Below are 12500 nucleotides of genomic sequence, written 5' to 3'. Positions count from 1 at the left end.
ATCGTAAAGGAGAGAGGGAAAGGTCAATCAGAGTATGATCGTAGAGGAGAGAGGGAAAGGTCAGAGTATGATCGTAAAGGAGAGAGGGAAAGGTCAATCAGGGCATGACCATAAAGTTGAACAAAACCAGAAATGTGTATTGCAGTCTCTTTGTCCATACACTGCTGTCACAGTAAAGAAACATAGCTAAATATGGAATTTAGCTGAACTGTCCCTTTAACATTTTAGCAGAGATCTAAAACCGACTGTTCACCAAGGAGAAAGCTGCGCTCACCAGTTCCCAGTCTCATTCCTCATCTATTATTCAGAGTATAATCATCTACAACATACTGACCTAGATGTGAAGGACACGCTGGGGGGAGGGGGGAGTGTTCATACCAACAGCATAGCTGATATAACCGTGGGTATCCATTTTGGTGAAACCAACCAATGTTTTATTTAAGGCAGCTCAGCCTCAGTCAGTGCATTAATGCATCGGTTGTATAATCTGCATTCAATTGTATAATCTGCATTAATTGATTGTAAACTAAGGTGAGAAGGTTTATCTATCTGCACTATATCAGGAATGAATTATTATTCACTTGGTTGGAATGCATTTTCAGCTAATCAGCATACAGGATTGTAACTACCCATGTTACATCTAGACCTGTAGCCCTCCATAACAATGATGCAGTGGTTGTCTGTCTCACCTGTGGGTTCTTGAAGAGGGCGTACTTCTCGATGCGTTCTATGAACATCAGTCTGTTCTGGCTGTCTCTGGTCCAGTTCAGAAGGCTGTCCACCAGGTTCTCATGGTCCTCAAAGATACGTTCTGGAGGGAAAGGAGACGGAGAGATAGACTTATCACTTACTGGAGGATCTGAGCTCTAGGACCATGCCTCAGGACTTCCTGGTCTGATGACTCCAGGCTGTCCCACAGTCCACCTGGTTGTGCTGCTGCTCCAGTTTATGCTGTTCTGCCTGTGGCTATGTAGCCCTGACCTGTTCACCGGACGTGCTGTTTTCGACTCCCCTCTCTCTCTCCCTCAACTGCTGGCTCGATCTCTGAATGCTCAGCTATGAAAAGCGAACTGACATTTACTCCTGAGGTGCTGACCTGTTGCAACCTCTGCAACTACTGTGATTATTATTATTTGACCCTGCTGGTCATCTATGAACATTTTAACATCTTGGCCATGTTCTGTTATAATATCCACCCGGCACAGCCAGAAGAGGACTGACCGCCAGGGTGGCCTAGTGGTTAGAACGTTGGACTAGTAATCGAAAGGTTGCAAGTTCATATCCCCGAGCTGACAAGGTACAAATCTGTCGTACTGTTCCTAGGCCGTCATTGAAAATAAGAATTTGTTCTTAACTGACTTGCCTTGTTAAATAAAGGATTTTTTTATTTTTTATTTTAAAGAGCCTGGTTCCTCTCTAGGTTTCTTCCTAGGTTCCTGCCTTTCTAGGGAGTTGTTCCTCATAGCCTGGTTCCTCTCTAGGTTTCTTCCTAGGTTCCTGCCTTTCTAGGTAGTTGTTCCTCATAGCCTGGTTCCTCTCTAGGTTTCTTCCTAGGTTCCTGCCTTTCTAGGTAGTTGTTCCTCATAGCCTGGTTCCTCTCTAGGTTTCTTCCTAGGTTCCTGCCTTTCTAGGGAGTTTCTCCGAGCCAACGATATCAAAGGTATCAAAAAGCTGTATGTAAATATTGTGAGCTATCAGTCCTGCACATTCTAAAGTTGGTGTAAATACGAAAGAGCAGTAGGTGTGTTTTAAATATCATGGTGGCCACTAAAACCCATTTATACAAATGTTAATTATATTCTAGTTTAACAAGTATGAAAAAGCTTTCTTCAGGGTCATTGATTTATAGTATTCTGAACAATAGGCCTATCATGAAGTTGGTTAGAGTATTCTGAACATTAGGCCTATCATGAAGTTGGTTAGAGTATTCTGAACTTTAGGCCTATCATGAAGTTGGTTAGAGTATTCTGAACATTAGGCCTATCATGAAGTTGGTTAGAGTATTCTGAACTTTAGGCCTATCATGAAGTTGGTTAGAGTATTCTGAACATTAGGCCTATCATGAAGTTGGTTAGAGTATTCTGAACTTTAGGCCTATCATGAAGTTGGTTAGAGTATTCTGAACATTAGGCCTATCATGAAGTTGGTTAGAGTATTCTGAACTTTAGGCCTATCATGAAGTTGGTTAGAGTATTCTGAACATTAGGCCTATCATGAAGTTGGTTAGAGTATTCTGAACATTAGGCCTATCATGAAGTTGGTGTTCCTAGCAGTGGAAGAGCAGAGGGTTGTACGAATCATAAAGCCTGTGGCATCAGTGGAGTAAGAGAGAATTCTAATATACTATAACTAAATAAACCTTAACCCAACCTTCATATAACTAAATAAACCTCAACCCAACAGTCATATAACTAAATATACCTTAACCCAACAGCCATAGTAATTTATATACTATAACTAAATAAACCTCAACCCAACAGCCATAGTAATTTATATACTATAACTAAATAAACCTCAACCCAACAGTCATAGTAATTTATATACTATAACTAAATAAACCTCAAGCCAACAGTCATATAACTAAATAAACCTTAACCCAACAGCCATAGTAATTTATATACTATAACTAAATAAACCTTAACCCAACAGCCATATAACTAAATAAACCTTAACCCAACAGCCATAGTAATTTATATACTATAACTAAATATACCTTAACCCAACAGCCATATAACTAAATAAACCTTAACCCAACAGCCATAGTAATTTATATACTATAACTAAATAAACCTTAACCCAACAGCCATAGTAATTTATATACTATAACTAAATATACCTTAACCCAACAGCCATAGTAATTTATATACTATAACTAAATATACCTTAACACAACAGCCATAGTAATTTATATACTATAACTAAATAAACCTTAACCCAACAGCCATAGTAATTTATATACTATAACTAAATAAACCTTAACCCAACAGTCATATAACTAAATAAACCTTAACCCAACAGCCATAGTAATTTATATACTATAACTAAATATACCTTAACACAACAGCCATAGTAATTTATATACTATAACTAAATAAACCTTAACCCAACAGCCATAGTAATTTATATACTATAACTAAATAAACCTTAACCCAACAGTCATATAACTAAATAAACCTTAACCCAACAGCCATAGTAATTTATATACTATAACTAAATAAACCTTAACCCAACAGCCATAGTAATTTATATACTATAACTAAATAAACCTTAACCCAACAGCCATATAACTAAATAAACCTTAACCCAACAGTCATATAACTAAATAAACCTTAACCCAACAGCCATAGTAATTTATATACTATAACTAAATATAGCAACTGACTGAACACAGGCAAATCTGATTTGGGTCACTTATAATTTGCTGTTTGGAGTCAGTATTCCAAACATTTGAAAAATGATTTTAGCATTAAGGCCTACAGTAAGAACAAAGATTTAGTCTATATTTGTTCAAAAACACAGAGCTAGCTACAGTGCCTTGCGAAAGTATTCGGCCCCCTTGAACTTTGCGACCTTTTGCCACATTTCAGGCTTCAAACATAAAGATATAAAACTGTATTTTTTTGTGAAGAATCAACAACAAGTGGGACACAATCATGAAGTGGAACAACATTTATTGGATATTTCAAACTTTTTAAACAAATCAAAAACTGAAAAATTGGGCGTGCAAAATTATTCAGCCCCCTTAAGTTAATACTTTGTAGCGCCTCCTTTTGCTGCGATTACAGCTGTAAGTCGCTTGGGGTATGTCTATCAGTTTTGCACATCGAGAGACTGAAATGTTTTCCCATTCCTCCTTGCAAAACAGCTCGAGCTCAGTGAGGTTGGATGGAGAGCATTTGTGAACAGCAGTTTTCAGTTATTTCCACAGATTCTCGATTGGATTCAGGTCTGGACTTTGACTTGGCCATTCTAACACCTGGATATGTTTATTTTTGAACCATTCCATTGTAGATTTTGCTTTATGTTTTGGATCATTGTCTTGTTGGAAGACAAATCTCCGTCCCAGTCTCAGGTCTTTTGCAGACTCCATCAGGTTTTCTTCCAGAATGGTCCTGTATTTGGCTCCATCCATCTTCCCATCAATTTTAACCATCTTCCCTGTCCCTGCTGAAGAAAAGCAGGCCCAAACCATGATGCTGCCACCACCATGTTTGACAGTGGGGATGGTGTCTTCAGGGTGATGAGCTGTGTTGCTTTTACGCCAAACATAACGTCTTGCATTGTTGCCAAAAAGTTCAATTTTGGTTTCATCTGACCAGAGCACCTTCTTCCACATGTTTGGTGTGTCTCCCAGGTGGCTTGTAGCAAACTTTAAACGACACTTTTTATGGATATCTTTAAGAAATGGCTTTCTTCTTGCCACTCTTCCATAAAGGCCAGATTTGTGCAATATACGACTGATTGTTGTCCTATGGACAGAGTCTCCCACCTCAGCTGTAGATCTCTGCAGTTCATCCAGAGTGATCATGGGCCTCTTGGCTGCATCTCTGATCAGTCTTCTCCTTGTATGAGCTGAACGTTTAGAGGGACGGCCAGGTCTTGGTAGATTTGCAGTGGTCTGATACTCCTTCCATTTCAATATTATCGCTTGCACAGTGCTCCTTGGGATGTTTAAAGCTTGGGAAATCTTTTTGTATCCAAATCCGGCTTTAAACTTCTTCACAACAGTATCTCGGACCTGCCTGGTGTGTTCCTTGTTCTTTATGATGCTCTCTGCGCTTTTAACGGACCTCTGAGACTATCACAGTGCAGGTGCATTTATACAGAGACTTGATTACACACAGGTGGATTGTATTTATCATCATTAGTCATTTAGGTCAACATTGGATCATTCAGAGATCCTCACTGAACTTCTGGAGAGAGTTTGCTGCACTGAAAGTAAAGGGGCTGAATAATTTTGCACGCCCAATTTTTCAGTTTTTGATTTGTTAAAAAAGTTTGAAATATCCAATAAATGTCGTTCCACTTCATGATTGTGTCCCACTTGTTGTTGATTCTTCACAAAAAAATACAGTTTTATATCTTTATGTTTGAAGCCTGAAATGTGGCAAAAGGTCGCAAAGTTCAAGGGGGGCGAATACTTTCGCAAGGCACTGTATTTAGCTGGAAACATAACAAACTTATGCTAGCTACTTTGCACTAGTGATATCTTCTAAATGGCTTATTTTATCAGTGAAAAAGCATTTGTAAGACTATAGGAAACAGGTATTGAATTTACAAGAGTTATTTTGACAACATTTGCGTAATTCAGCTTATTCAAATAAAACTGGTTGCTAGGCAATTAAAGGTGCAATACGCAAAAATCGCTCCGCCATTTCCTGGTTGCTGAAATTCTAATAGTTTGTCGAATTTCAGTTTGTGACAAAACGAGGAGTCATTGTGCAGAAAATCATTGTACCATCTAAACCGCTGTGAAATATATTTTCCATAAGCAAAAAATATTGTATTTTCAGCTGTTTGAAGCTGGTGGACAAAACCGAAAGTAAGAGATGCAAAAATGAAACTTAAAGGGAAGCATAGAAATAGAGCACGTAGAACCGATCTACCGCTTCTTAGACTTGCTTTCAATGAGAGTGACAGATCTATAACACACATGTCAATGTGAATTTGGTTCCCCAAAAAGTAACATATAGCTGTTTTAAGTTCAGTTTTGAAACGCCACGTTAACCAATAGGAGTACTGGATATTGTACAAGGTATCACACACTAAACAGAAATATAAACGCAACATGTAACTTTTTCAAAGATTTTGCTGAGTTACACTTCATTTAAGGAAATGAGTCCATTTAAATACATTCATTAGGCCCTAATCTATGGATTTCACATGACTGGGAATACATTCATTAGGCCCTAATCTATGGATTTCACATGACTGGGAATACAGATATGTTTCTGTTGGTCACCGATACCTTAAAAAAAAAGATCAACATTTTCCTGTGTATCAAGAATGGTCCCAAAGGACATCCAAAGGACATCCAGGACAACCTGACACAACTGTGGGAAGAACTGGCGTCAACATGGGCCAGCATCCCTGTGGAACACTTTTGACACCTTGTAGAGTCCATGCCCTGATGAATTGTCAATGCTGACAGTTCTGTAAATGGCTTAAGATTAGAGGAGTTTAATGATTATAGGGTCGTTGGTTCAGATGTCCAACCATACTCCCAACCATACTCTTCCCAGCAGCCTTGAGTCATGTTGATCAGTCAACTCTCTCAAAGTCAGTAAAAGGACACAGTGTACAGACTGACAGGCATCACTCAGGGCTGAAGACTAGAGACGCATCTGTCTCTTCCTGATCAACAGCAGACCTTAACGCCTGTACTGTACTCACACTACATGACCAAAAACTATGTGGACAGCTGCTCGTCCAAACATCTCATTCCAAAATCACGGGCATTAATATGGAGTCCACCTTTGTTGCTATAACAGCCTCCACTCTTCTGGGAAGGCTTTCCACTAGATGTTGGAACATTGCTACTATAACAGCCTCCACTCTTCTGGGAAGGCTTTCCACTAGATGTTGGAACATTGCTGCTATAACAGCCTCCACTCTTCTGGGAAGGATTTCCACTAGATGTTGGAACATTGCTGCTATAACAGCCTCCACTCTTCTGGGAAGGATTTCCACTAGATGTTGGAACATTGCTGCTATAACAGCCTCCGCTCTTCTGGGAAGGATTTCCACTAGATGTTGGAACATTGCTGCTATAACAGCCTCCACTCTTCTGGGAAGGATTTCCACTAGACGTTGGAACATTGCTGCTATAACAGCCTCCATTCTTCTAGGAAGGCTTTCCACTAGATGTTGGAACATTGCTGCTATAACAGCCTCCACTCTTCTGGGAAGGATTTCCACTAGATGTTGGAACATTGCTGCTATAACAGCCTCCATTCTTCTAGGAAGGCTTTCCACTAGATGTTGGAACATTGCTGCTATAACAGCCTCCATTCTTCTGGGAAGGCTTTCCACTAGATGTTGGAACAGAGCTGTGTCAACCTACATAGACTGAGGCAGAGCTGTGAACCTACATAGACTGAGGCAGAGCTGTGTCAACTCACATAGACTGAGGCAGAGCTGTGAACCTACATAGTGTCATGACGTTGGCCTGGGGGGTAGGTTTATGACAGTCATAAATACCTCTTCCCCCCTTTTTCCTCTCTCTACTCTACTGATGTTACATTTGCAAAACCCCTTGGTTAACAGAGATTCTGGGAACATCAGAAGGTGGGGGGGGGGGGGGGAAATGAACTATATTCTGGTAATCCGACCAATTGAACATATGCGGTGGTACTTAATGAATATGATGTCAGTTCGGTTGTCATCTGGGACATTCTCATCAATGATAAGATGACATAAACTCTACAGTGGAAAGTCTGCACATTGTAGTTATCGGAGTCACATGGAATTGTTGTTCAATTTAAATGTTTGAATATAAAATGATTGGTGAAGAGATGAAATGTAATTTTAGCTTCCAAATGAGAGATTTGGGTTCAATTAGTGGCCCGCCCCTGTGAAGGGACATGGGCTATAAAACTTTTCAAACACGCCCTCCTCTCTCTTCCTATATAAAGCCTTGACTGTGATGACAGACCACATACAAACAGCCCGTCTCAACGGCCACCAATCCTCTCTGCTGTACTGTGATGACAGACCACATACTAACGGCCCGTCTCAACGGGCACCAACCCTCTCTGCTGTACTGTGATGACAGACCACATACTAACGGCCCGTCTCAACGGCCACCAATCCTCTCTGCTGTACTGTGATGACAGACCACACACTAACAGCCCGTCTCAACGGCCACCAATCCTCTCCGCTGTACTGTGATGACAGACCACATACTAACAGCCCGTCTCAACGGCCACCAATCCTCTCCGCTGTACTGTGATGACAGACCACATACTAACGGCCCGTCTCAACGGGCACCAATCCTCTCCGCTGTACTGTGATGACAGACCACATACTAACGGCCGTCTCAACGGGCACCAATCCTCTCCGCTGTACTGTGATGACAGACCACATACTAACGGCCCGTCTCAACGGGCACCAACAATCTCTGCTGTACTGTGATGACAGACTGCTCTGCTGCAGAATGTCAATGGCTTTTAATACCCTCCCTCTTGGGATGTTTTCATATTCTAAGCGATTTAATCTTTTCATCCCTGTTGTGGCTGCCCACCCCCCTCTGCTGCTCAGAGCAGACCACGGCCACATAACGATGGCTGCCCATCCCCCTCTGCTGCTCAGAGCAGACCACGGCCACATGACGATGGCTAGTAATCCCTTTGGTATTTCAGAAAAGCAACTCTGAAATTATATAAAGAATTGTATGTCTGTGTCATCGCTCCAGTGTCTCATCCATCTGCAGCCGGAGCAGTGTCTCGTCCATCTGCAGCCGGAGCAGTGTCTCGTCCATCTGCAGCCGGAGCCGTGTCTCGTCCATCTGCAGCCGGAGCCGTGTCTCGTCCATCTGCAGCCGGAGCCGTGTTTCGTCCATCTGCAGCCGGAGCCGTGTCTCGTCCATCTGCAGCCGGAGCCGTGTCTCGTCCATCTGCAGCCGGAGCCGTGTCTCGTCCATCTGCAGCCGGAGCCGTGTCTCGTCCATCTGCAGCCGGAGCCGTGTCTCGTCCATCTGCAGCCGGAGCCGTGTCTCGTCCATCTGCAGCCGGAGCCGTGTCTCGTCCATCTGCAGCCGGAGCCGTGTCTCGTCCATCTGCAGCCGGAGCCGTGTCTCGTCCATCTGCAGCCGGAGCCGTGTCTCGTCCATCTGCAGCCGGAGCCGTGTCTCGTCCATCTGCAGCCGGAGCAGTGTCTCATCCATCTGCAGCCGGAGCAGTGTCTCATCCATCTGCAGCCGGAGCAGTGTCTCATCCATCTGCAGCCGGAGCAGTGTCTCATCCATCTGCAGCCGGAGCAGTGTCTCATCCATCTGCAGCCGGAGCAGTGTCTCATCCATTTGCAGTTGGAGAAGTGTCTTATCCATCTGCAGTCAGAGCAGTGTCTGCAGTGTCTTATCCATCTGCAGCCGGAGAGGTGTCCTATCCATTTGCAGCCGGAGAAGTGTCTCATCCATCTGCAGCCGGAGCCGTGTCTCGTCCATCTGCAGCCGGAGCCGTGTCTTGTCCATCTGCAGCCGGAGCCGTGTCTTGTCCATCTGCAGCCGGAGCCGTGTCTCGTCCATCTGCAGCCGGAGCCGTGTCTCGTCCATCTGCAGCCGGAGCCGTGTCTCGTCCATCTGCAGCCGGAGCCGTGTCTCGTCCATCTGCAGCCGGAGCCGTGTCTCGTCCATCTGCAGCCGGAGCCGTGTCTCATCCATCTGCAGCCGGAGCAGTGTCTCATCCATCTGCAGCCGGAGCAGTGTCTCATCCATCTGCAGATGGAGAAGTGTATTATCCATCTGCAGTCAGAGCAGTGTCTGCAGTGTCTTATCCATCTGCAGCCGGAGAGGTGTCCTGTCCTATCCATCTGCAGCCGGAGAATCGTCTCATCCATCTGCAGTCGGAGCAGTGTCTCATCCATCTGCAGTCGGAGCAGTGTCTCATCCATCTGCAGTCGGAGAAATGTCTCATCCATCTGCAGTCGGAGCAGTGTCTGCAGTGTCTTATCCATCTGCAGCCGGAGCAGTGTCTCATCCATCTGCAGTCGGAGAATTGTCTTATCGATCTGCAGTCGGAGCAGTGTCCTATCGATCTGCAGTCGGAGCAGTGTCTCATCCATCTGCAATCGGAGAAGTGTCTCATCCATCTGCAGTCGGAGAAGTGTCCCATCCACCTGCAGTCGGACAAGTGTCCCATCCATCTGCAGTCGGAGAAGTGTCTCATCCATCTGAAGTCGGAGAAGTGTCCCATCCATCTGCAGTCGGAGAAGTGTCTTATCCATCTGCAGTCGGAGAAGTGTCTTATCCATCTGCATTCGGAGAAGTGTCCTATCCATCTGCAGCCGGAGAGGTGTCCTATCCATCTGCAGTCGGAGCAGTGTCCTATCGATCTGCAGTCGGAGCAGTGTCTCATCCATCTGCAGTCGGAGCAGTGTCTTATCCATCTGCAGTCGGAGAAGTGTCTCATCCATCTGCAGTCGAGAAGTGTCTCATCCATCTGCAGTCGGAGAAGTGTCTTATCCATCTGCAGTCGGAGAAGTGTGTTATCCATCTGCAGTCGGAGAAGTGTCCTATCCATCTGCAGTCGGAGAAGTGTCCTATCCATCTGCAGTCGGAGAAGTGTCTTATCCATCTGCAGTCGGAGAAGTGTCCTATCCATCTGCAGCCGGAGCAGTGTCTTATCCATCTGCAGTTGGAGAAGTGTCTTATCCATCTGCAGTCAGAGCAGTGCCTGCAGTGTCTTATCCATCTGCAGCCGGAGAAGTGTCTCATCCATCTGCAGCCGGAGAAGTGTCCTATCCTGTTGCAGCCGGAGCGGGGTCTTATCCATCTGCAGTCGGAGAATTGTCGTATCCATCTGCAGCCGGAGCAGTGTCGTATCCATCTGCAGCCGGAGCAGTGTCCTATCCATCTGCAGCCGGAGCAGTGTCCTATCCATCTGCAGCCGGAGCAGTGTCCTATCCATCTGCAGCCGGAGCAGTGTCCTATCCATCTGCAGCCGGAGCAGTGTCCTATCCATCTGCAGCCGGAGCAGTGTCCTATCCATCTGCAGTCGGAGAGGTGTCTTATCCATCTGCAGTCGGAGAGGTGTCTTATCCATCTGCAGTCGGAGCAGTGTCTTATCCATCTGCAGTCGGAGCAGTGTCTCATCCATCTGCAGTCGGAGCAGTGTCTCATCCATCTGCAGTCGGAGCAGTGTCTCATCCATCTGCAGTCGGAGCAGTGTCTCATCCATCTGCAGTTGGAGAAGTGTCTCATCCATCTGCAGTCGGAGCAGTGTCTCATCCATCTGCAGTTGGAGCAGTGTCTTATCCATCTGCAGTTGGAGCAGTGTCTTATCCATCTGCAGATGGAGCAGTGTCTCATCCATCTGCAGTTGGAGCAGTGTCTCATCCATCTGCAGTTGGAGAAGTGTCTCATCCATCTGCAGTCGGAGCAGTGTCTCATCCATCTGCAGTTGGAGCAGTGTCTTATCCATCTGCAGTTGGAGAAGTGTCTTATCCATCTGCAGTCGGAGAAGTGTGTTATCCATCTGCAGTCGGAGCAGTGTCCACAGTATTTGTGTGTGTTTGCTCCTTACCCATCTGTAGTTCGTTGATGGTCTCGACCAGGGACCAGTCAGGACAGTAGCCACAGTGGGACTTGTCCAACAAGCTGTCCAGAACCTGTCTGACCGTCTGTCTCTCGTCCACCATCATGGTTTTAGAGCTCTCATCTGACAGGTGCACTCTGATCACCAGCTTGAGGGGAGGAGACAGAGAGAGGGAGTCTTCACATCAGACTACTTATGTACAGTAGAATGGTTCAATAAAAGCTGATCACCAGTTAGAAGGGACCACACACAGACAGCAGGCTAACTTTACATCACATACATGTCACACACTGGATCACATACTTTTTTTTACCCCTTTTTTTCCTCCAATTGTTAGTTACAGTCTTGTCCAATCGCTGAAACTCCCAACGTCCCCCGTTGTTTCATATTCTCTCCCAGATTAGTATTCGGATTAAGCTACATTTTCAACCAATTCTCCGCAGTAGAGAAGCTGTTCTTCTCTCTTCCATATAAAGCAGTTATTCCTCTCAGCTCCAAAGCACTTTCTCAAAACAGGAACAGTCAGAATATCTCATAGTAAAGAACGAAAGAGGTAGAGAGTAAGAGCGAGAGGGTGAGAAAGAGAGTGAGAGAAAGAGGGAGAAAGTGAGGGAGAGAGAGAGTGAGGGAGAGAGTGAAGGAGAGAGAGAGAGTGAAGGAGAGAGAGAGAGAGTGAAGGAGAGAGAGAGAGAGTGAAGGAGAGAGAGAGAGAGTGAAGGAGAGAGAGAGAGAGTGAAGGAGAGAGAGAGAGAGTGAAGGAGAGAGAGAGAGAGAGTGAAGGAGAGAGAGAGAGAGTGAAGGAGAGAGAGAGAGAGTGAAGGAGAGAGAGAGAGTGAAGGAGAGAGAGAGAGTGAAGGAGAGAGAGAGAGTGAAGGAGAGAGAGAGAGTGAAGGAGAGAGAGAGAGTGAAGGAGAGAGAGTGAGTGAAGGGGAGAGAGTGAGGGGGAGAGAGTGAGGGGGAGAGAGTGAGAGAGAGAGTGAGAGAGAGAGTGAGAGAGAGAGTGAGAGTGAGGGAGAGAGTGAGGGAGAGAGAGAGAGTGAGGGAGAGAGAGTGAGGGAGAGAGAGAGAGTGAGGGAGAGAGAGTGAGGGAGAGAGAGTGAGGGAGAGAGAAAGGTAGAGAGAGTGAGGGAGGGAGAGAGAGAGGGTGAAGGAGTGTGAGGGTGAGGGAGAGAGAGAGTGAGGTTGAGAGAGAGTGAGGTTGAGAGAGAGTGAGGTTGAGCGAGAGTGAGGTTGAGCGAGAGTGAGGTA

The 12500-nt window shown here is 45.1% G+C and overlaps 1 protein-coding gene across 2 annotated transcripts in view; it reads right to left on the bottom strand.

Annotated features, from left to right (window-relative positions):
- LOC139405540 (ras-associated and pleckstrin homology domains-containing protein 1-like) overlaps window positions 1-12500 on the bottom strand; it is a 131927-nt gene that overhangs the window by 41945 nt on the left and 77482 nt on the right. For both annotated transcript variants that reach the window (XM_071147955.1, XM_071147953.1), the window contains 2 exons: window positions 11241-11400; window positions 690-811 (listed from right to left, as the gene is read on the bottom strand). In XM_071147955.1, the coding sequence (XP_071004056.1) occupies window positions 690-811; window positions 11241-11400 (282 nt within the window). The remainder of the gene's footprint in view (window positions 1-689; window positions 812-11240; window positions 11401-12500) is intronic.

The sequence above is a fragment of the Oncorhynchus clarkii genome, chromosome 3 (assembly GCF_045791955.1).
Source record: "Oncorhynchus clarkii lewisi isolate Uvic-CL-2024 chromosome 3, UVic_Ocla_1.0, whole genome shotgun sequence".
NCBI lineage: Eukaryota > Metazoa > Chordata > Actinopteri > Salmoniformes > Salmonidae > Oncorhynchus > Oncorhynchus clarkii.
This window is presented reverse-complemented; position numbering and strand designations above follow the sequence as displayed.